Raw genomic sequence first — 23,795 nt, forward strand, 5'->3', positions numbered from 1 at the left:
CGGATGAGGGCTTGAAGGCACAGTCTTCGGGGCGGGGCGTCACTGATGTGGGTGCTGTGGTTGCAACTGCGGGAGAGGGACTCGCCATCTGTGTGGCTGCGGGCTTCAGGGCGGGGGGCTGCTGGGACGTGCTTGCCATCTGGACGTATGAGGGCTTGAAGGCACGATCGTCAGGGCAGGGATTCACTGACGTGGGTGCTGGGGGCGTCAGTGTGAGGGGTCCTGTGCTGGTACTCGCTGTGTCGGTGCGTGCGGGATTTGGGGCAGGGCGTGGGCGTGAGTCGCTAACCTTCGGTGTTGGGAAGGGCAGAGATGAGGGGCGGGTGACTTGACGTGAAGTTGTGAGTCCAGTCACTGTTTTCTCCAGGTTGGGCAGTTCTGTGTTGTGGGCGGGGACTAGTCAGAAGTTGTCCCGCGCCGCTGCGTAGTTGCCTTGACCACCCTGGTCCTTGTTGTGTGGGCAGTACATAGCCGGATGCCCGGCATCCACTCCCGGTCTATGTCTGGAGCAGACCCTGCACGCGTGGATGTGCAACACACCTGAGGCAGCTATATGGTCTGTAGCGAAGGAGCACATGTTGCCCTGGTATTTGTAACAACACGTGGTTCTTGGCCCGGCTGCTCTGTCCAGGTAGGCTGTTTGACCCTGGATAACGTGCACACTGCTCGCACCGCCGAAGTCAGCTGAGGCTTTACGTAGATGGTCTTCTTTGAGTTTATGCACTTCTGCTGTGGTGGTCTTGGTATCGATGGAAACGAGACCATGTTCAACGTGAATCCACAAAATCTTATAAAAGTTTCTGATGCCGATGAAGGAATATGTGGGGATGTCGAGCATCAGACCCCTCAAAATATGGCCCCGGTTCCGGCTCTCCATGGGATTTGTATTCGGACTCAAGATAATTGCCATTTCTCCTGCAACTAACTGATCCCACGTTAGGGAGTCATGGGTGACTGTTTTTGTGGCCGAAAATACGAATTCATGAGGCCAAGCGACTTCCCTCACCACTCTGTCGTGTGACTTCCTGGATAAACCACTTGAAAGTTTTTTACCTTGGATCAGAGACTCGCCGTCCGGAGACGTCTGCAGGTCGGCGTGGGGAGGGCGTTTCTCGGCTCCGAGTGCGCCGCCGAAGGCCGGCTGCCCGATTGAAGGTCTTGGCGCGTGTGGTGGCGGGTTACTGTGCAAAGAATGAAAGGCCCGCACCTCCTTCAAGGTGGGCACGTTGTTGTGGGACGGCGCGAAGTGCCTCTGCACGTCGACGGGAGCACTCTGCTGGCGACGGCCATCTTGTTGGGAGCTGGGCGCCGCTAAGCCCCCTGGGAAGATGGACCGAAGACCCGTGACGTCGTCTTCTCGTGGCCGCGGCGATATGGGGAGGGGGGTCTTTGCCGTCTCAAGTTCTGCCTCCTGAATGCCCAAGTCGGTTTTCATCTGTTCTATCCGCCTGCTGACGTCCAAAAGTTCGTTGTTCAGCTGCTCAGTCAACCTGGCGTCAGGCGTGGCGTGCCATCCGCCCTCTTCAGATTCTTCGGTGGGGGAAAGTGCGAACCGGGCCGGGGGCCTCGTTTTCCGTTTACCTGCCCCGTACATGCTTGAAATGTGAAGGAAAGGCGGTTGTGGAAGTTGCTGGTCTCGGGGAGAAGGTCTGGGCGAGAGTCAGAGGAGTAGTACGGGCGTCGGTGGAAAAACTGGCGCGCAAAAGGGGCAGATAGCGGACGGAAATCAGTGCAGTCCGACTCGAACCAGATACGTGTCAAGCTCTGAGTCCCAAATTCAGTTCATCTCAGAGCTCACGTGTGTTCTCGCACAATCTCGTGTGACGTACGCCGTTCTCGCGAGAACAATTCCGTCATATGCTGCCTACTGTCATCATGTGTGCCTGATGCCATGCCACAATGACCGTTGTTGAGTGCAGTTCGATTTGAGTAAACAGCAGATCAAACTGAAATACTGGTTTGCAGACCTCTGAACCAAATTTTTGTTCCTTTTTCTGTTTTTTTCTAAATCTTTCAGATTATAGAGCGGCAACTGTAACAGAATTTACAACATTGGTTACATTGAACCACACCAACTTAGTTTCTTTGTCCTTAAATTTTAAAGCTAAGAGATTTAGCAAGACGTCAGGATGGAAAACAGAGGGCTGGGAAGGAAAACTGAACATTCCTAGGGCAAATACACTGAGATTCAGTAACTCACCGATACCGTACCTCACGAAACTGCTTAACCAGTATGGTTACTGAATCTCGGTGTGTTTGCCTTGGGAGTGTTCAGTTCAGTAACCAGTTACTAGTAACGTTATATTTTTCTGCACCATATTTGCGAATGATTTGCGAATGTTGCTAATTTTGTTGGAGAAACAATATTTTCTAGGTACCGGATTTTATATATGAATATGATTATATGTACGCCAACAGCAGTTTAAAATTGTGAACGTACTGTACATTGGTCTTTTAATTCAGTGTATGTAAACTGCGAAAAGCCAATAAAATACATCTTACATCAAAACTGAAACCTGAAACTGGCAGTGCACAAAGGTACAGACTTTCCCTCAGACTCTATTTTCATGTTGATCTTCCAGTCTAGCGTTATCTCTTTAAATCATGAAATCAGCGGATCAAATGAGTGCAGTTGCAGTCCAGTGTGGTCATGTAGATTTCTAAGCACAATTTTCCAATCAGTGATGTGATTCCAGAATTGACTTGAATCTGCCTCGCATTATGCCAGCAGAATCACTCCTAATCATATTTGTCCCAGACACGGCTCTCCTAATCAGAGATAACTTCGTTAGGATTGGAATTAATTACCAGATGACGTCGTCATTGTTGGGAGGAGCATTTCTGGGATATTTACCGTTTGAATCACGTCGTCATTGTTGGGAGGAGCATTTGTGTCGGAATCTTTCCGGAATATTTACCGTTTGAATCGCGTCGGAATTCTTGCTGTCTGATGTTGAGAGTTTTGCTCTGCTGGTGATTTCAGTGGAGGATTGTGAGAGAGGACAGAGCTAGTTTCATGATCAGCTGTACGCTAAAGTGTGATCGAAGCCTGGTGACTTGTTATACCGGCTGGTGTTCTGCAAAGCAGTAGGCTTTCTGTCCGATCATGTTAGATTCCTGGGTTCTGCTGTTCATCTAAGATTTCCTGTGAAAATGAACTGATCTCGAATCCAGTTTAGTTCACAGAAGAGCTTGTCTTCCATTGGTCATGACAAAGACGACTGATGCTGTATACAGTGTTTGCAGGTTCATTGTATGAGGAAATTCCCCTAGCTCTTTTCAACAAGCACAATGAACAACGGACCATGGCTTAACGTTCCTCCTAACGACTGCAACCCTTTCCAGTAGCATGCGTGTCAGGTGAGCGACACAGCCAGGATTCAAACTCTTGGCATCTTGGTAAAGAGGCAGGTCCGCTAATCATATAACCACTGGACTCCACACGCTAATGTAACGGACAGTCCCTTTTGCGGTTCACTCCCTTCTACGGTCCCCGCCATGTTGAGAGACACGTATGCGCACATGTCCAACGCCCCGTCCCCCGCTCATGCATACAGAGAGACCCCCAGCCAACCTGCTCACACGTGCGGGGAGACCCCCAGGCATGTGTACGCAGACACGGAGCGCGGCCTGCACTGCCAGTGGATGAGAATCGCTAATGCCTTCTCCATGAAGGTATTTATGGCCACACCACTTTGTTCCTTCCAGGTTCTGGACATTTTGGAATAAAATATTTACCCAAGGGAGGTCACCGGGGGTGTGTCCTTGTCATCCGCACAACAGGCCGTAACCAAGGTACCAGTGCCCTCACTGTGTACTAAGGACAACAGGCCAACCATGGTACTCGTGCCCTCACTGTGTACTAAGGACAACAGGCCAACCATGGTACTCGTGCCCTGACTGTACTAAGAACGACAGGCTTGGCTGGCCTGGTCCTTACAGACTTCCCAGTTTGTCTCTTACTCAATCCAGGAGATCTTCTAAGTAGAAAGTTGCTCATAATAGATCTTTAGGAATAGTTGACTTTAAAACGTTATTTTGTGTTATTCCAGAACAAGCTGTCGAGGTTTGTGCAGGCCAACAAGCACCAGGGGCTCCACGAGGGGTCGTTTGGGGAGATCGAGTTCCTCGGCCTGGGCGGATACACACAGAGGTCACCGGTGAGCACTCTCTGCCGAGATGTTCTTTTTTACCAAACCATGAGTTGTTTTTCAAAAAAATTTTCCTTCTTTACTTAGGAATATTAATATTTTGTTTCTCAGGTTCCCAGAAAATGGTATGCTTTTTCTGGAAATTGTATCTCTTTTGGTAGAAATAAATCAGTATGAAAATGATATAGAGGAGCAAAGTCCAATGTATGACATGAAGGACAAAGTCATATTATTCTATTCTATGCTCCCCTCCCCCATATTCCCCAGTACATAATGCTTGAAGACGTGTACATCCTGAGGCATTATGGGAACTGATGACGAAGTTGTACTTTTTCAGAAAATTTTGAGCTTGTTCTAGAAAAAGAAAATAGGGAGAAAAAGGTCAAGGTCATCACTAATCACCGCCCCCCTCCCCCGTGTACTGTAGTACATCCGTGTCAGCCTGGATGTGCGCCCTGAGGCATTATGGGAGCTGATGACCAAGCACTGGGAGCTGGAGCCGCCCAACCTCCTCATTTCCGTAACCGGGGGCGCCAAGAAGTTCCTTCTCAAGGAGCGCCTCAAGAACATCTTCAAGATTGGCCTGGTCAAGGCATCTCAGAGCACAGGTGGGGAACCGTCTAGGAACATGTCCTGATTTTTGTCAGACAAATGTCAGAGAGCCAAGAAAATAGAAATATCTAAAATTCAAAACCCGTATGTCACCTTGTTTGGCCTTCATATGACCTTGACCTTTGCCCCTGTAGGCGCGTGGATCATCACGGGCGGGATGAACGAGGGCGTGATGAAGTACGTGGGCGAGGCGATACGGGACGGGGTGAACAGCATCGCGGGCGGCGAGCAGCGCAAGATGTACGCCATCGGCATAGCAACCTGGGGAACCGTCGACAACCGGGAGAGTCTGGAGGGGCAGGCGGTGAGCTTTAACCTTCTTCCTGCTGCCTAATACTGTAGCCAATAGAGCATTGATGGCCGAACGGCGACTTCAGTGTGCTAAAGGTTAACCTTCTCCCTGCTGCCTAATCCTGTAGCCAATAGACCATTGATAGCCAAACAGCTATTTCAGTGTGCTAAAGGTTAACCTTCTCCCTGCTGCCTAATCCTGTAGCCAATAGAGCATTGATGGCCGAACGGCGACCTTAGTGTGCTAAAGGTTAACCTTCTCCCTGCTGCCTAATCCTGTAGCCAATAGAGCATTGATGGCCGAACGGCGACCTTAGTGTGCTAAAGGTTAACCTTCTCCTGCTGCCTAATCCTGTAGCCATTAGAGCATTGATAGCCGAACGGCGACCTTAGTGTGCTAAAGGTTAACCTTCTCCCTGCTGCCTAATCCTGTAGCCAATAGACCATTGATAGCCAAACAGCTATTTCAGTGTGCTAAAGGTTAACCTTCTCCCTGCTGCCTAATCCTGTAGCCAAAAGAGCATTGATGGCCGAACGGCGACCTTAGTGTGCTAAAGGTTAACCTTCTCCCTGCTGCCTAATCCTGTAGCCAATAGAGCATTGATGGCCGAACGGCTACCTTAGTGTGCTAAAGGTTAACCTTCTCCTGCTGCCTAATCCTGTAGCCATTAGAGCATTGATAGCCGAACGGCGACCTTAGTGTGCTAAAGGTTAACCTTCTCCCTGCTGCCTAATCCTGTAGCCAATAGACCATTGATAGCCAAACAGCTATTTCAGTGTGCTAAAGGTTAACCTTCTCCCTGCTGCCTAATCCTGTAGCCATTAGAGCATTGATAGCCGAACGGCGACTTTAGTGTGCTAAAGGTTAACCTTCTCCCTGCTGCCTAATCCTGTAGCCAATAGAGCATTGATGGCCGAACGGCGACCTTAGTGTGCTAAAGGTTAACCTTCTCCCTGCTGCCTAATCCTGTAGCCAATAGACCATTGGTAGCCGAACGGCGACCTTAGTGTGCTAAAGGTTAACCTTCTCCCTGCTGCCTAATACTGTAGCCAATAGAGCATTGATAGCCGAACGGCGACTTTAGTGTGCTAAAGGTTAACCTTCTCCCTGCTCCCTAATCCTGTAGCCAATAGAGCAGTGATAGCCAAACGGCGACTTTAGTGTGCTAAAGGTTAAAAGGGGAACAGTCGACAACCGTGAGAGTCCCAGGGACAGCCCATGAGTAGACGCCATTTTTCAGTCAGACGTTTTTATTTTGCTTTTGTTAGGATAAGAAGAAGACAGAATAGGTAACAGAAAAATGGGAGGATAATATCAGTAAATGGACCATCGACAAACACAAGAGTCTGGAGGGACAGTCGGTGAACAGACAGTCTTTTTAACCTTCTCCCTGCTGAGAATGTTAACAGTTGTAATTTGGAGTTCATTGATCGTTTCTAACAGACTTTTCTGTGATTGGTCGGCAGGGCTCGGGTTCGTTTCCCGCGATGTACCACGCGGAGGCGCTAAAGCACGGGCAGAACATGGCGCCGCTCGACCTGAACCACACCCACTTCATCCTGGTGGACGACAAGACGACGGGGAAGTTCAGCGGAGCCGACATCACCGTCAGGACCCGCCTGGAGGAGCACATCATGGAGCAGATGACTGGGGAGGGGCTGAAAGGTGAGACAAACAAACTAACAAACAACAAAAAATAAACAAGCAACGTTTGGGAGGGGCTGGAAGGTGAGGCAAACAAACTAACTAACTAACAAACAAAAACAAAAAAACAAGCAACGTTTGGGAGGGGCTGAAAGGTTAGGCAACTGCTCATTCCTTTGGTGCTGATTGGTCACTACTGTTGCTGTCCTTGGTGCTGATTGGTCACTGCTGATGCTGTCCTTGGTGCTGATTGGTCACTGCTGATGCTGTCCTTGGTGCTGATTGGTCACTGCTGATGCTGTCCTTGGTGCTGATTGGTCACTGCTGATGCTGTCCTTGGTGCTGATTGGTCACTACTGTTGCTGTCCTTGGTGCTGATTGGTCACTACTGTTGCTGTCCTTGGTGCTGATTGGTCACCACTGTTGCTGTCCTTGGTGCTGATTGGTCACTACTGTTGCTGTCCTTGGTGCTGATTGGTCACTACAGCACTTGCTGCCCTTGAATACAGCAACAGTAGTGACCAATCAGCACAAAGGATAGCAACAGTAGTGACTAACAGTAATGACCAATCATCACGAAGGACAGCAACAGCAATAACCGATCAGCACCAAGCACAGAAATAGCAGTGGCCAATCAGCAGGAAGGACAGCAACAGTAATGACTAATCAGCACCATGAATAGCAACAGTAGTCACCAATCAGCACCAAGGACACCAACAGTAGTGACCAAACAGGACCAAGGACAGCAACAGCAGCGACCAATCAGTACCAAGAACAGAAACAGCAGTGGCCAATCAGCACCAAAGACACCAACAGTAGTGACCAAACAGGACCAAGGTCAACAACAGCATTAACCAATCAGCACCAAGAACAGAAACAACAGTGGCCAATCAGCACCAAGCTCAACAGCAATAGTGACCAATCAGCACCAAGGACAACAGCAATAGTGACCAATCAACACCAAGGACAGCATCAGTAATGACAAATCAGCACCAAGGACAGGTACGGCAAGAACATTTATTGATTGGTTGATCTATTTATTAATTGATTGATTGTCCCCACAGACCTGAAGATCCCGGTCGTGCTACTTGTCGTGGAGGGGGGTCCTGGGACGCTGAAGAACACGAAGGAGGCCGTGGAGAAGAAGATTCCCGCGGTGATCATCGACGGCAGCGGGCGCGCGGCGGACATGATCGCGTACGGCTTCAAGCGCACGCGCAAGAAGGACAAGTAAGTGGGGGGGAGAGAACAGCTCTGTGTCTGATTTGATGATGAAATTTATTTATTAAGTATATGTAAGCAGCAGGTAAGGGTTTTTCAAAGTCCCATAGTGTTTTTAGGGCGCATGGGCAGTGGGTTATTTTAGGTATGGAACCACATTGTACCTCCCCAGTTGAAGTCAGGGACTCATCTACATGCCAAGAACAATTTCTGGCCTAGTGCTGCTAGTAATCAAACTCATGACCTTTGCATCCAGTGTTTGACCCAAAACCAGGAGGCCCTTGGTTCAAATCCCCTGACATGCCACTGATGCTGTACCCTTGGGCACTTTACATGACTAACTTCCTCACTCCCCCGAGGTCTCAAAAAGGCTATGGGACTACTTTAAAGTTTATATTTACCTTTTTTACTACCCTTCCAGTAAGCCCCTGACGATGGAGGAGGTCGGTAAGAAGTTGATGTCGACGTTTGAGTTGGAGTACGACTCGAGCGGGGATCCTCCCCGGAAAGCATACGCCCTGCTGGACCAGCTGAACTATATCCTGCACGACCCGACACTGGTGAGATGCTGTATTTCACAGTTTGCATGTGTGTGTGTATGCTAGGAAAGACGAGAGCGGATAGACTGAGAAACACCCACTTAAGAAAAATTCTTGGAACAGCATCCATAGAGGAAGACATAGAAAGAGCAGCCCTTAGATGGTTAGGGCATGTCGAAAGAATGGGAGATGAACGGATCGCAAAGATTGCTTTCAAGTACAAACCAACAGGCAAGCGCCCTCTTGGTAGACCCAGAAAAAGATGGAAGGACAACATACAAGAAATATTAACAAAGCATAGACTGGGCAGACTAGCTAGACTGGAAGAAGATGGGGTCTTCCATGACCGGGAAAAGTGGAGAAGGCTTCTCAACTGACAGGCCCTGCTGGCCTACCTGGGGAAGATGTAAGATGTAAGAAGTAAGTGTGTATGTCTGTGTGTGTGTTTCACAGTTTGTGTGTGTGTGTCTGTCCAAAGTACATATTTGGAAAAAGAACAAACATTGTGTAATGAATTATAAAGCCTTGTTTTTGCCTTTTGTTACGGATTTAAACTTTATTTCTGCAAAACTTTCATCCCCAGGTGACAGTGTTCAGTCTGCAGGAGGCGGACACGATGGACATCGACAAGGCTCTGCTGCATGCGCTGCTGAAGGGTGAGCATTGGTTGATGATAAAAGGTTTTCATTGGTTAGTGATAAAAGGTTTTCATTGGTTGGTGATACAAAGGTTTTCATTGGTTGGTGATACAAAGGTTTTCATTGGTTGATGATAAAAGGTTTTCATTGGTTGGTGATACAAAGGTTTTCATTGGTTGATGATAAAAGGTTTTCATTGGTTGATGATACAAAGGTTTTCATTGGTTGATGATAAAAGGTTTTAATTGGTTGATGATACAAAAGCTTTCATTGGTTGATGATAAAATGTTTTCATTGGTTGGTGATACAAAGGTTTTTATTGGTCGATGATAAAAGGTTTTCATTGGTTGATGATAAAAGGTTTTTATTGGTCAATGATAAAAGGTTTTCATTGGTCGATGATAAAAGGTTTTCATTGGTTGATGATAAAAGGTTTTCATTGGTTGGTGATAAAAGGTTTTTATTGGTCGATGATAAAAGGTTTTCATTGGTTGATGATAAAAGGTTTTCATTGGTTGATGATACAATAGTTTTCATTGGTTAATGATACAAAGGTTTTCATTGGTTGTTATTCTGGCCCCCAGCGGAGAAGTCCCACCCTGAATCCCAGCTGCAGCTGGCGCTAGCCTGGAACCGCAGCGACATCGCGCGGCAGGAAATCTTCACCGCCGAAAACCGCAAGGAGTGGCAGGTCGGTGGCTGGACTCCTTTATCTGTATCCTATGCTCTGTACGCCACTTCCTGCGTGTTAGACCTTGCTGTATTAGATACATGTAGCTAGATGCTCTTAGATTTGCTGAAGTTTTCCCATCATCTATTTGCATGTTCACAACTTTTATGTGCAAGTAAACCTGCTTGCTATATGAATCAGTTTAGATTTAGCTTCAGCTTTTTTTATAGAAAACAGTTCAGATACTAATATTTGTACCTAGCAGTTTACATGCTAGTTTTTGCTGAATATGTACAATTGTCTGTTCCAGCAAATCAACATGCCGTCCGCGATGGAGACGGCTCTGAAGCTGGACAAGGTGGAGTTCGTGAAGCTGCTGCTGGACCACGGCGTCGAGCTCTGCAAGTTCCTCACAGTACGCAGACTAAGGGATCTGTACGACGATGTAAGTTCCAGTTCCTCACCGTTCGCAGACTAAGGGATCTGTACGACCATGTAAGTACCAGTTCCTCACAGTACGCAGACTAAGGGATCTGTACGACCATGTAAGTACCAGTTCCTCACAGTACGCAGACTAAGGGATCTGTACGACGATGTAAGTACCAGTTCCTCACCGTCCGCAGACTAAGGGATCTGTACGACGATGTAAGTACCAGTTCCTCACAGTACGCAGACTAAGGGATCTGTACGACGATGTAAGTACCAGTTCCTCACAGTACGCAGACTAAGGGATCTGTACGACGATGTAAGTACCAGTTCCTCACCGTACGCAGACTAAGGGATCTGTACGACGATGTAAGTACCAGTTCCTCACAGTACGCAGACTAAGGGATCTGTACGACGATGTAAGTACCAGTTCCTCACCGTACGCAGACTAAGGGATCTGTACGACGATGTAAGTACCAGTTCCTCACAGTACGCAGACTAAGGGATCTGTACGACGATGTAAGTACCAGTTCCTCACCGTACGCAGACTAAGGGATCTGTACGACGATGTAAGTACCAGTTCCTCACCGTACGCAGACTAAGGGATCTGTATGATGATGTAAGTTCTACGCGTCATAAGTTTGATTTCTTGGACCAGCGGTTACTCTCACAGACATCCCTGCATGGTGCTTCAGTTAAAACACATTCAAGTCTATGGGATCTGTATGCTGATTACGACGACGATGATCATGATGATGATGATGGTGATGGTGAGGATGTTGATGATCATGATCATGATGGTAATGATGATGGTGATGATGATGTTAATGATGATGGTGATGATGGTGGTGATGAGGATGTTAATGATGGTGATGATGATGATGATGATGATGGTGGTGATGAGTATGGTGATGATGATGATGGCCATGATGATGATGTTGATGATGATGATGACATATGGTACAGGTGATGACAGGCAGCACTGATGTGGAGGCGAGTGCGGAGCTGGTACGGGGGCTTGTGGAGCAAGAGAAGCTGGGTGTGTGGAATCCCTGTTGCAGCCGCGACCGTCTGGAGGAGGACAGAGTCGACCTTCTCCGGCTGGTGGGCAAGGTCATCTGCACCAAGCTGCTGGTGGGGCAGATGTCAAGTCTCTACAGGTGGGGACTTTCAGAACCCGTTAGTTCTTGTTAATTGTGTTGTTGTTGTTTATAGTGAGGATGTTTTTTCCTGGATATGTAAATACTTTGAGTTTAGGACCGCATGAGTATTAGCAGCAACACTTAGCTGCAGTGCAACGTGAACCAGTCAGTATTCCAGAGGAAGGTGACAGACGGTGTGAATAAAACACTTGGCTTTATGCATATAGAGTTTTGCTATTTCAGGAAAAGTACCTTGTTCAAAGAAACCCGGTTCAGGACCAGGGTAAGGCTCCAGGCATGACCAGAGACTTTGAGAACCCGATGGTTGTTGTTGATGTTGTTGTTGTTGTTGTTTACAGCGAGGAGAAGTACCTTGTTCGAGGAGAGCTGGGTCAGGTTAAGACGCCGCGCAGGACGGGAGACTTTGAGAACCCGATGCAGCACCTGCTGCTGTGGGCGGTGCTGATGAACCGGCGGGAGCTGGCCCTGCTCTTCTGGAGGATGGGCAGGGACCACATCGGTGAGGCCCTCTGCACATTAGTAACACACAGGTAACACACGGGTAACACACAGGTAACACACAGGTAACACACAGGTAACACACAGGTAACACACAGGTAACACACAGATAACACACAGGTAACACACAGGTAACACACAGGTAACACACGGGTAACACACGGGTAACACACAGGTAACACACAGCTAACACACAGGTAACACACAGGTAACACACAGGTAACACACAGGTAACACACAGGTAACACACAGCTAACACACAGGTAACACACAGGTAACACACAGGTAACACACAGGTAACACACGGGTAACACACGGGTAACACAGGTAACACACGGGTAACACACGGGTAACACAGGTAACACACGGGTAACACACAGGTAAAACACAGGTAACACACAGGTAACACACAGGTAACACACAGGTAACACACAGGTAACACACAGGTAAAACACAGGTAACACACAGGTAACACACAGGTAACACACAGGTAACACACAGGTAACACACGGGTAACACACGGGTAACACAGGTAACACACAGGTAACACACGGGTAACACACAGGTAACACACAGGTAACACACAGGTAACACACAGGTAACACACAGGTAACACACAGGTAACACACGGGTAACACAGGTAAAACACAGGTAACACACAGGTAACACACGGGTAACACACAGGTAAAACACAGGTAACACACGGGTAACACACAGGTAACACACAGGTAACACACAGGTAACACACGGGTAACACACAGGTAACACACAGGTAAAACACAGGTAACACACAGGTAACACACAGGTAACACACAGGTAACACACAGGTAACACACAGGTAACACACAGGTAACACACAGGTAACACACGGGTAACACACAGGTAACACACAGGTAACACACGGGTAACACACGGGTAACACACGGGTAACACACAGGTAACACACAGGTAACACACGGGTAACACAGGTAACACACAGGTAACACACAGGTAAAACACAGCTAACACACAGCTAACACACAGGTAACACACAGGTAACACACAGGTAACACACAGGTAACACAGGTAACACACAGGTAACACACAGGTAACACACAGGTAACACACAGGTAACACACAGGTAACACACAGCTAACACACAGGTAACACACAGGTAACACACAGGTAACACACAGGTAACACAGGTAACACACAGGTAACACACAGGTAACACACGGGTAACACACGGGTAACACAGGTAACACACAGCTAACACACAGGTAACACACAGGTAACACACAGGTAACACACGGGTAACACACAGGTAACACACAGGTAACACACAGGTAACACACGGGTAACACAGGTAACACACAGGTAACACACAGGTAAAACACAGGTAACACACAGCTAACACACAGGTAACACACAGGTAACACACAGGTAACACACAGGTAACACAGGTAACACACAGGTAACACACAGGTAACACACAGGTAACACACAGGTAACACACAGGTAACACACAGCTAACACACAGGTAACACACAGGTAACACACAGGTAACACACAGGTAACACACGGGTAACACACAGGTAACACACAGGTAACACACGGGTAACACACGGGTAACACAGGTAACACACAGGTAACACACAGGTAAAACACAGGTAACACACAGCTAACACACAGGTAACACACAGGTAACACACAGGTAACACACAGGTAACACAGGTAACACACAGGTAACACACAGGTAACACACAGGTAACACACAGGTAACACACAGCTAACACACAGCTAACACACAGGTAACACACAGGTAACACACAGGTAACACACAGGTAACACACAGGTAACACACAGGTAACACACAGGTAACACACAGGTAACACACAGGTAACACACAGGTAACACACAGGTAACACACAGGTAACACACAGGTAACACACAGGTAACACACGGGTAACACACGGGTAACACACGGGTAACACACAGGTAACACACAGCTAACACACAGGTAACACACAGGTAACACACAGGTAACACACGGGTAACACACAGGTAACACACAGGTAACACACAGGTAACACACGGGTAACACAGGTAACACACAGGTAACACACAGGTAAAACACAGGTAACACACAGGTAACACACAGCTAACACACAGCTAACACACAGGTAACACAGGTAACACACAGGTAACACACGGGTAACACAGGTAACACACAGGTAACACACAGGTAAAACACAGGTAACACACAGGTAACACACAGGTAACACACGGGTAACACACAGGTAACACACAGGTAACACACAGGTAACACACAGGTAACACACAGGTAACACACAGGTAACACACAGGTAACACACAGGTAACACACAGGTAACACACAGGTAACACACGGGTAACACACGGGTAACACACGGGTAACACACGGGTAACACACAGGTAACACACAGCTAGCACACAGGTAACACACAGGTAACACACAGGTAACACAGATGATGATGAACCGGCGGGAGTTGGCGCTGCTCTTCTGGAGGATGGGCAGGGACCACATCGGTGAGGCGGCTTCACATTAGCGCTGATGGACCAACATTGGATTTGTAATGGGAAAATATGATTCAGGATGCAAAAGTATGATTTAAGACAGCAGAAAACTCGTGAAAAATTGTTCTTCATCTAAATTATGGAATTTGTGCAGTAATTACATGTAGCTGCTCAGCGGTGGCAGCCTTTAGTGGAAGGGGGATGTAAGAAGTGTTTAACTTACTTTTCTGTGATACTCGTCACCTTGATAACACTGCAGCATAAAACTGGCTTGAGATACCATGGAACATAACTGTACTGTACTGTTGTGGTGCTATAACTTAGTGCTATAACTTTGCCGTTCCCGTAGCTTCTGCCCTGACGGCCAGCAAGGTCCTGAAGTCCTTGGCCAAGGTCGCGGATTCTGAAGAAGAGCTGGATCTCAGTCTGGATCTCAGCAACCATGCCGAGTAGGTCCTACCTCATTAATATGCAAATATATGTAAATATATGCACAGTTATCTCAGTCTGGATCTCAGCAACCATGCCGAGTAGGTCCTACCTCATTAATATGCAAATATATGTAAATATATGCACGGTTATCTCAGTCTGGATCTCAGCAACCATGCAGAGTAGGTCCTACCTCATTAAAATGCAAATATATGTAAATATATGCACAGTTATCTCAGTCGGAATCTCACTAACCATGCAGAGTAGGTCCTTACCTCATTTGTATGCAAAATAATATATTATGCAGAGCAACGATTTTGCCCTCCACAACCATGCTGAGTTGGTTCCTGCTATAGTTATCAGTGTGCAAAAAGATGGAAACATATGCGCAGATCAGACTGTGTACCACACTGAGTATAGGTCATTACCTTATTGACATGCGGCTGTTTTTCCTGCATGGTTTGAATTTCAGCAGGACTGACACAAAAACGGAAAAATAGCTTTCCTGATCCTGACTTGGATTTTATCTCCATAAACACGATAAACACATTAAACTCACCCCACCTGGATTTTCCCTTTGTAGTGAGTTTGAGCAGCTCGCCCGCGGGGTCATCAACGAGTGCTACGGATTGGACAAGAAGAAGTCACATGACCTGCTGATCCGGCGGCAGGAGAACTGGGGCGACACGACGTGCCTGGCGATCGCCTCGTCCAGCCGACACCTCGACTTCATGAGCCAACCCGCCTGTCAATCAAAACTCAACCTGGTCTGGAAGGGCAAGATGGCGCTCTATACATCCTGGTGGAAGGTGGGAGATTTCTGTCTTTCTTTTGGCCAAAATCTAACTACTAGCTCTTACATTCATGAAACAGGGGTATTGTAGTGACTTGCTGTGTGCTTATGAAAGCCGGGTCTGTCCACAAGATACATGAAGGTCTTGATGAGACCTCAAAATAATTAGATTTTGACCCCCTAGTGGCTTTTGATGATACTGCAGCAGAACTTCAGGTTTTGATGTCTCGTGTTCTGGTTTTATTTGTTATCAGATTCACCTTCTACTTTCATCTAATGACCTGATTTTTATTTATTTCAAAATGTCTGAGCTGAGAACAAATGAAGTAGGTTCTTGTGGTCTTGATCACACTAAGGGCATGTGTGTATGCACACATGTTTTGCCAAAGGGTGCCTAGGGTTTGAGGGGGTGAAGTCTGCCATCTCTGATTACAGTCAAACCTGGCCACCTCCAGTCACAAGCCGCATTAAAACCCACCTTGTCCTCAGAAACCATTTTCCCTCAGTCCTTTTTGAGGGGCTGCAGTTGATATAACATTAAACTTTCTTCTTTTTTTCTGTTGTTGCAGCTGATCCTCTCCACCTTCCTGCCCTTCATGATCTTCACCATCAAGTTCGTGGACCAGGAGGAGGACCAGCTTCAGGAGGACTCAGCTCCGCACAGCCCCTCCGTGTCGCCCAGGGGGAAGACTCCACGCTTCAAACCTCACAAATATGTACACAGGTGAGACACACACCTGCATACACCTGCACACAGAGGTAACACAGCTTCAGGAGGACTCAGCTCCACACAGCTCAGCTGTGTCGCCCAGGGGCAAGACTCCCCCCTTCAAGCCTCACAAATATGTACACAGGTGAGAGAGTAACACAGCTGTCAGGTAACACAGGTAACTCCTTGCTTTAAACCTCACCAATACGTAGTACTACATACTCAGGTAGCATAACTGCATTTAGCCTATACAATCATGTACATGTACATGTAGGTAACACAATGTATATCACATGTAAAAGGGTGAAACTTTGCGATCATGGGAAAGATAGTGTAACTTTGACATTTCCCTGGATTCTCCTGCAATGAAGCTGGTATCTTTTCCTCATATGAGATGAATGATCTTTCTCCTTCTGCTGTTGTTTCTGGCCCTCTTCACACACAAACCTCTGATCACTGCTGGCTGTTTGATCAGGTGAAACTGTATGTGACGAGGGCCTGTTCTCATCAGCCTTCTCCTCTCTCCTTCTCTCCATCCTCCAGCCCCTCCGGCTGCCTCCTCTCTCTCTTTGTGGACCAGCGAGCTCACAGGTATGCAGGTGTGTTAGGTACAGGTGTGCTGGGGTTTGTGGGTTGTCCCAGAAAAAAAACTCAGTTGGAATGAAAAGAAACTGCATTGTTCACTAATTTTGTGGTAAAATTTAGATGATGCTCTATGATGTTAGGCAGACATAAATTTGTGCAAAATGTACTTTTTTCATATTTTACATGTACCGTTCGAAGTGAGGTACTAACTTTATGATTATGATAGTTCAGGTACAGATAGGTCTTAAGTTGACATATATTTTTTCTGCTTTTGCAGAGCGAAGCGCCTCCTGAGTGTTTCGTGGCAGCTGGGGGCAAAGGGCATCGGGCCGCTCCAGGCCATCTACAACTTCCATGTCGCCCCGGTTACCAAGTTCATGTACACTGCAGTAAGTACAGGCCCCGGTTACCAAGTTCATGTACACTGCAGTAAGTATGTTTTAGTATGTTATAGAAAAAAAAACTAAAGGTTCTTGGTTCAAATCCCCGGCAGGCCTCAATGTTGTTCCCTTGGGAAAGGTCTACATGCAACTCCTACTTCCTCACTCCACTCGTGATCAGTAAATTTTATTTAATTCCACTCCACTGCAGTAATTGAAAATAGTTGGGGTACATTCCGGTGAGAGTGGACCGGACTGTAAGGTTTGATCCACTCTCACCAGAGTGTACGGGTCTCATGCAGCTTGTCCCTCTATTACTCAGTCTAGTAAAGACTAAGGATACGATTTAGTAATTGCATTAGGTTTGCAGCTTGTACACAATGTGCTTACTGTTCAAAACTGGCCAGAGATGTTAATAACCCAAAGGCTGTTTATCAGTATTAAAAAAAAACACCACGTGTAATATGCATGTTTTGAAGCAGTCTAAGAGATTAAAACTTTCAAATTGATCTTTCCTACCTTTTGCTTTGGATGTTGATGATAATCATAAACTTTAGATGGTGATGATGATGATGATGTTTTCAGGTGTTCTACGTGGCCTTCCTGGTGATCTTCAGCCTCTTCATCCTGACGGACCTGCATCCACTGGAGGAGGAGCCGATCGGCATCCTGGAGTGGCTCACCATCGCCTGGCTGGCCAGTCTGCTGGTGGAGGAGCTCAGACAGGTGAGACACACACCTGCACACACCTGCACACACCTGCACACACCTGCACACACCTGCATCCTGGAGTGGCTCACCATCGCCTGGCTGGCCAGTCTGCTGGTGGAGGAGTTCAGGCAGGTCAGGAACAAAGTCACCTTTGAAATATAAACAATCATCTAGAATGAAATAACATAACCTTCTAGAGACATCTATTGAACATTGTGGCATAATATCCAGATATCAATATCCAATTTATCTCCTTCAGTAAATTCTGTTCTTCTGAACATTTTCTGTAGCACTGACCTGATCCTGATCCCTGATTTTTCGTCCGATGGCATGTTCTCCAGATCGTTGTGGAATGCCCTTCATTGTTCTGGCGCAAAATCTGCTTCAGCAGATTCTATTCATCTTCAGATCTGGAAGAGACCGATGCAGATCAGCTAATAATTTCTCTCTTTCATTTTTCAACAAAATCCAACTGTAACAAATCAATTCTGTTCATACGTAGATAAGCTAGGACTAAATTCTCTCTTTCTGTAGTTTACCCCGATCGCTGCAAAGCATCCTCAGTTGTTGTGGCACAATCTGCTCTGTAGATTCTGTTCCTCCTCAGATCCTACTAGTAGTGATTTCTCTCTCATTTACCCAGATCTTTGCGGAGCACCCTTGGTCGTTGTGGCACAAGCTGCAGATCTGCTCTGTAGATTCTGTTCTTCTGCAGATCCTACAAGCAGTGATTTCTCTCTCATTTTCCCAGATCTTTGCGGAGCACCCTCGGTCATTGTGGCACAAGCTGCAGATCTCCTTCTGTAGATTCTGTTCTTCTGCAGATCCTACTAGACTAAGTAATGATTTCTCTCTCATTTTCCCAGATCTTTGCGGAGCACCCTCGGTCGTTGTGGCACAAACTGCAGATCTGGTTCAGCGACTTCTGGAACATGATGGACTGTGGTCTCCTCCTGCTGTTCCTGCTGTCGCTGGTTCTGCACGTGACGGTGGCGGCTGGGCCGGGGTTCGAGGTCGTGAGGGTCATGTACTGCATCACCCTGGGGTTCTCCTTCGTGCGGCTGCCGCAGCTGTTCATGATCCACAAGGACATCGGGCCCAAGGTCATCATGATACAGAAAATGGTGAGCCAGAATTGCTAATAATATGAATTATGATCAGTTGTACTTATTTATTATCTATCTAGTGGTTTGGCTGTGCTGTTCAGTTGTACTAAGTCAGTATCAAAAACAAAAACAGTTGGTTGCCTGCCAAAACAAATAAAACGAGGCCTGGACCCAGGTGTTCTTCCCGATGTAAGGGTTGGGACACATCTTTTCTGGTAAAACAAATAACCTAAAACTACCCCCCCCCCCTGCAGTTGGTTGACCTGGTGTTCTTCCTGGTGATCCTGCTGGTGTTCATCTTCGCCTACGGCGTGATGCGGCACACGCTGATCTTCCCCAACAGCGCGATGGAGTGGTCCCTCCTCACCAATGTGTCGCTCATCCCCTACTGGCAGGTCTACGGAGAGCTCTTCGTGGACGAGCAGGATGGCACAACCCCACACGGTCAGTACGCTAGCGACCCACGGTTAGTACGCTAGCGACCCACGGTCAGTACAGTCTAGTGACCCATGGTCAGTATGCTATCAACCCACGGTCAGTACATTAGTGACCCATTATTATCAGGTCAGTACGCTAGCAACCCAAGGTCAGTATGCTAGCGACCCACGGTCAGTCTGCTAGTGACCCACGGTTAACTAGTATGCTAGTGACCCACGGTCAGTACGCTAGCGACCCACAGTAAACTAGCAACCCATGGTCAGTATGCTAGCGACCCACAGTCAGTCTGCTAGTGACCCACAGTTAACTAGTATGCTAATGACCCACGGTCAGTACGCTAGCGACCCTCAGTCAGTAAACTAGCAACCCACGGTCAGTACGCTAGCAACCCACTGTCAGTCTGCTAGTGACCCACGGTTAACTAGTAAACTTACTAGCAACCCACGGTCAGTACGCTAGCGACCCACGGCCAGTAGTAGCTATCGACCCACTGTCAGTACATTAGTAACCCACGGTAAGTATGCTAGCGACCCACGGTCAGAACACTATCGACCCACAGTCAGCACGAGCTAGGCCTTCAATGGTTCAGTGTCCTTTTTTTTGGTAAGGATCTTACAGGCAACACACCCGAATGTCATCCTTATTATACAGGAGGCTTCAAGGGAATCCGTTAACATTGCAATTGGCACCCCACCATAAGGATAAGGTCTTATGACTGAATGTTTCCCTGTGCTTCCCACAGGCTCCTGGTTGGTCTATGTGCTGCAGGGTCTGTATATGCTGCTGACGAACGTGCTGCTACTGAACCTGCTGATCGCCATGTTCAGGTGAGTCGTATGTGCTGCTGACAAATGTGCTACTACTGATTCTGCTGAAGCTGTTCAAGAAAATGCAGGTTTTAAAACTTTAAAAGTTTAAACTCAGTGCATAGTAGCATGTCCAGTCCGTGCAGTGGTTAGCGACCCTACCTCTGGACCAAGATGCCGTGAGTTCCAATCCCAGCTGTGTCGCTCACCCAACATGCATGCTACTGGAAAGGGTCACAGTCCTCAGGACGGGACGTTAAGTCGTGGTCCACTGTTTATTGTACCTGTTGAAAATAGCCAGGAGAATTCCCCTGCTACAATGAACCTGTAAACACTGTACATTTTCTACATAGTGTCTGTCTTCTCTGTCACGACCAGTCAACCAATAAAACTGGTTTGAAATCACTTCCTTTTTTATAATTTTTTTTTATTGCATTTGCACATTAATTAAATAAAAGAAAAACAACAATATGAGATGAACAGAAAAAGATGATATAAGGAACACAAATACCATGGATCCTATGAATACATAAACGTAATGTTTATTGTGTAAAGGAAACTGAACACAAATTCCTTTTTTTTACTTTTCTTTTTTACATTGTAGCTTCGCGTCTGTCATCTCTATCACGACCAGTGAGCTAAACTGGTTTGAGATCACTTCAGAATCCTCTTTTTCATTTCCTTATTCTTTTTCTAGCTTCACGTTCCAGAAGATCCAGGACAACTCGGAGCAGGTTTGGCGTTTCCACCGCTACGACCTCATCTACGAGTTCTTCGACCGACCTTGGGGCGCCCCGCCCGTCATCATCCTGGGGCACATCTGGCGCTTCGGCGGCTGGGCCGCCCGGAGATGCGGCGGGAAACCACTCGACACGTCAGACGACTTCAGTAAGTTTCACTCTAACCCTAACCTTTAACCCTAACCTTTAACCCTAACCTTTAACCCTAACCTTTAACCCTAACCTTTAACCCTAACCATCCTGGGGCAGGTATGGCGGTTCGGTCGCTGGGTCGCCCGGAGGTGCGGGGGGGAAACCGCTTGACACTTCCAACGACTTCTGTAAGCAGATATTTTTCTCTTATCTCGTATGAAGACTTGTAGTAGTTAAGTATCAAGTATTTAAGCTTGACCTGCAGGGTTCCCGACATAGGAGGGCAGCAGTCACTTGAGTCCTCACACCACGATTTCAGGCAGCTCTGTCCAGCGGGTCCATGCTGGTGAGGCCCCACACCGTAGTGACCTTCCTAACACACTCCATCCAAGATTTCCTAGGTCTACCAAAACCTCTGTTGCCATATCGTTTATGCAACCACTGGTTCATTCTCCGTCTGTACCACCTGAGCCAACCTGTTGTTTATTTGTTTGTTGTTGTTTACAGACCGTAAGTTCCCTGGACACGAGGTAAGCAGACAACAAGCGCTGGAGAAAGCCGGAGCAGAGAACTACCTGCTGAGAAACCTGCAGCTGCAGAACGAACACATCGACACCAAGTTTGCCACCACCAGCGAAAGGTTGGATACTTCAATTACTAATACACCTGCTAAAAATTTTATTGGTACTTTATATTCTTATTTGAAACACAGGCCCCTACTGAAAAGCAGTGTCCATCACTGAGCTGGACAACCCTGAAAGATGACAGAAAATAAGTAATGTAACAATAGTATAAATATTAATGAACAATTTTTGCTTTTGGCATTGAGTGTGCCATCAGTTATAGATTCTTTGTTGTACAACCACTAATTTGTAATTATCATAATTTCTAAATACCAATAACAAGAACCTCTAACTTGATTTGCTGGAACATTTAATTGCAGCTGTGAACCTTATCATGTATTTTGTTGAGGGGAAGACAAAACCACCATAGGCAGCTTACCATCATAGAAGGGTCCTTACCACGACTAGGCAGGCCTTTGAAATACCTTATGATGTAAAATCATAAATAACAAAGAATTATCATCAATCTTAGTTCCTTCATTTCCTAAAAAATGATTGTGATAATTGTATCAACTTACAACCCTTTATGTTTTAATTTCTAACCCCCTCAGCTTTTATTTCCCATTCACAATTTTCAACACCCCTTCTTAAGCTTTTCTAATCTGCTCCTCCAAATGTTTTAAATGGAGTAGCTCACAGAAAGGTTCAGCGACTTTCTGCGTTTGACCTTGACAATTCTTCCCAAGGATACAGCAAGTCTTAAACACCTTGGAGGAAATGAGGGAAGTAAGGAGCCAAGGACACGACACGACCTTGGACTTCCTTCAACTTGACTCCTCTCTGTCCACCTCAGGGTATCAGAAATCTTGTTTTCCCACCTGTCAATCAAAGGGTCAAAGGTTGATCAGAGCCATATATGGGCTTGTGAAGCAGTGTACTTCATAATCTTGTTCTCTCACCTGTCAATCAAAGGGTGAAAGGTTGACCCGTACCTTATATGGGCATGTGAAGCAGTGTACCTCATAATGATTGTTTTCTCACGTGCACCCATCAATCAAGTAATAAGGACCGGAGAAATGGTCGAGTGAAGTGGCTCTTTTTGTGATGAACTGAAATTTGTACTAGAAAATCATATCTGCATGGCTTTTCTGGGGCAAGGTTATAACATTGTAATTTGTTTTAAATCAAATCAAGTCGGTGATTAATGTGCACAAAAATCTGACCAAAATTTTAACTTACAAATAACCAAATTGACTAAGAACAAGTTTATAGTTACAATAAGTCAAATCAAAGTTTCCCCTGAATGCAAGAAAGTGGATTTTTGTGCATCACAAGACAGCAGAAGGTGATAATTGTTAACCTTAAGTACATTCAATTTTGTATTTCCATGATATTATAAGCAAACATCACAACCCTAAACAATTGTAACAGAATGAAGTAAATGAAAGACCACAGGACTATGCAACAAGCCAAGCCTGCTTGAAGCAAGGCGCCCAGCTTTGCATGGTGAGGCTGGTTGGGAGGAGCGGTGGCAGACATGGCAGAAGGTGGCAGGGAACTGGTTATCTAAGCATGAATTAGGATCACGTGAATGGGGGATGACTGGCAATTTGCATACTTGTGACATCCCAGTGGTGCTGTATGGAGATATGCTGCTAATTACCATATTTGTGCTGGTATTTACCATAACCGTCCTGCTAATTGCCATGTTTGTGAAGGTAATTACCATATTTGTGCTACCGATTACCATATTTGTGCTACAGTTTATCATATTTTTGCAGCTAATCACCATATTTGTACTGTAAGTTACCATATTTGTGCTTAGCCTCTACCAGGCTCCGCCGGATGGCTGGAAAAATAGTAGAAATTGGCCGTAATAGAGTGAATAGTGTGCCAAGGGAGGGAGTACATTCTGCCATCGCAGAATGTACTCCCTCCGTAGCTAACTCCCTTGGCACACTATTCACTCTATTACGGCCAATTTCTACTATTTTTCCAGCCATCCGGCGGAGCC

General features: G+C 46.6%; 1 protein-coding gene across 6 annotated transcripts in view; it reads left to right on the top strand.

The window, feature by feature from the left end:
- LOC136439690 (transient receptor potential cation channel subfamily M member-like 2) overlaps window positions 1-23,795 on the top strand; it is a 47,468-nt gene that overhangs the window by 19,476 nt on the left and 4,197 nt on the right. For 3 of the 6 annotated variants that reach the window (XM_066435211.1, XM_066435217.1, XM_066435216.1), the window contains 23 exons: window positions 4,053-4,160; window positions 4,579-4,759; window positions 4,898-5,067; window positions 6,522-6,720; window positions 7,764-7,929; window positions 8,342-8,480; window positions 9,043-9,115; window positions 9,682-9,788; window positions 10,078-10,212; window positions 11,160-11,353; window positions 11,695-11,855; window positions 14,739-14,838; window positions 15,402-15,627; window positions 16,181-16,335; window positions 16,864-16,911; window positions 17,183-17,294; window positions 17,871-18,011; window positions 18,863-19,120; window positions 19,357-19,546; window positions 20,283-20,367; window positions 21,044-21,234; window positions 21,726-21,858; window positions 22,528-22,635. In XM_066435211.1, coding sequence (XP_066291308.1) covers window positions 4,053-4,160; window positions 4,579-4,759; window positions 4,898-5,067; window positions 6,522-6,720; window positions 7,764-7,929; window positions 8,342-8,480; window positions 9,043-9,115; window positions 9,682-9,788; window positions 10,078-10,212; window positions 11,160-11,353; window positions 11,695-11,855; window positions 14,739-14,838; window positions 15,402-15,627; window positions 16,181-16,335; window positions 16,864-16,911; window positions 17,183-17,294; window positions 17,871-18,011; window positions 18,863-19,120; window positions 19,357-19,546; window positions 20,283-20,367; window positions 21,044-21,234; window positions 21,726-21,858; window positions 22,528-22,635 — 3,380 coding nt within the window. Of the gene's footprint in view, window positions 1-3,050; window positions 3,676-4,052; window positions 4,161-4,578; window positions 4,760-4,897; window positions 5,068-6,521; window positions 6,721-7,763; window positions 7,930-8,341; window positions 8,481-9,042; window positions 9,116-9,681; window positions 9,789-10,077; window positions 10,213-11,159; window positions 11,354-11,694; window positions 11,856-14,738; window positions 14,839-15,401; window positions 15,628-16,180; window positions 16,336-16,863; window positions 16,912-17,182; window positions 17,295-17,870; window positions 18,012-18,862; window positions 19,121-19,356; window positions 19,547-20,282; window positions 20,368-21,043; window positions 21,235-21,725; window positions 21,859-22,527; window positions 22,636-23,795 lie in introns of those variants that run through there. The other 3 variants (XM_066435215.1, XM_066435213.1, XM_066435212.1) reach the window with 3 other exon arrangements.

The sequence above is a fragment of the Branchiostoma lanceolatum genome, chromosome 8 (genome assembly GCF_035083965.1).
Source record: "Branchiostoma lanceolatum isolate klBraLanc5 chromosome 8, klBraLanc5.hap2, whole genome shotgun sequence".
Lineage (NCBI taxonomy): Eukaryota > Metazoa > Chordata > Leptocardii > Amphioxiformes > Branchiostomatidae > Branchiostoma > Branchiostoma lanceolatum.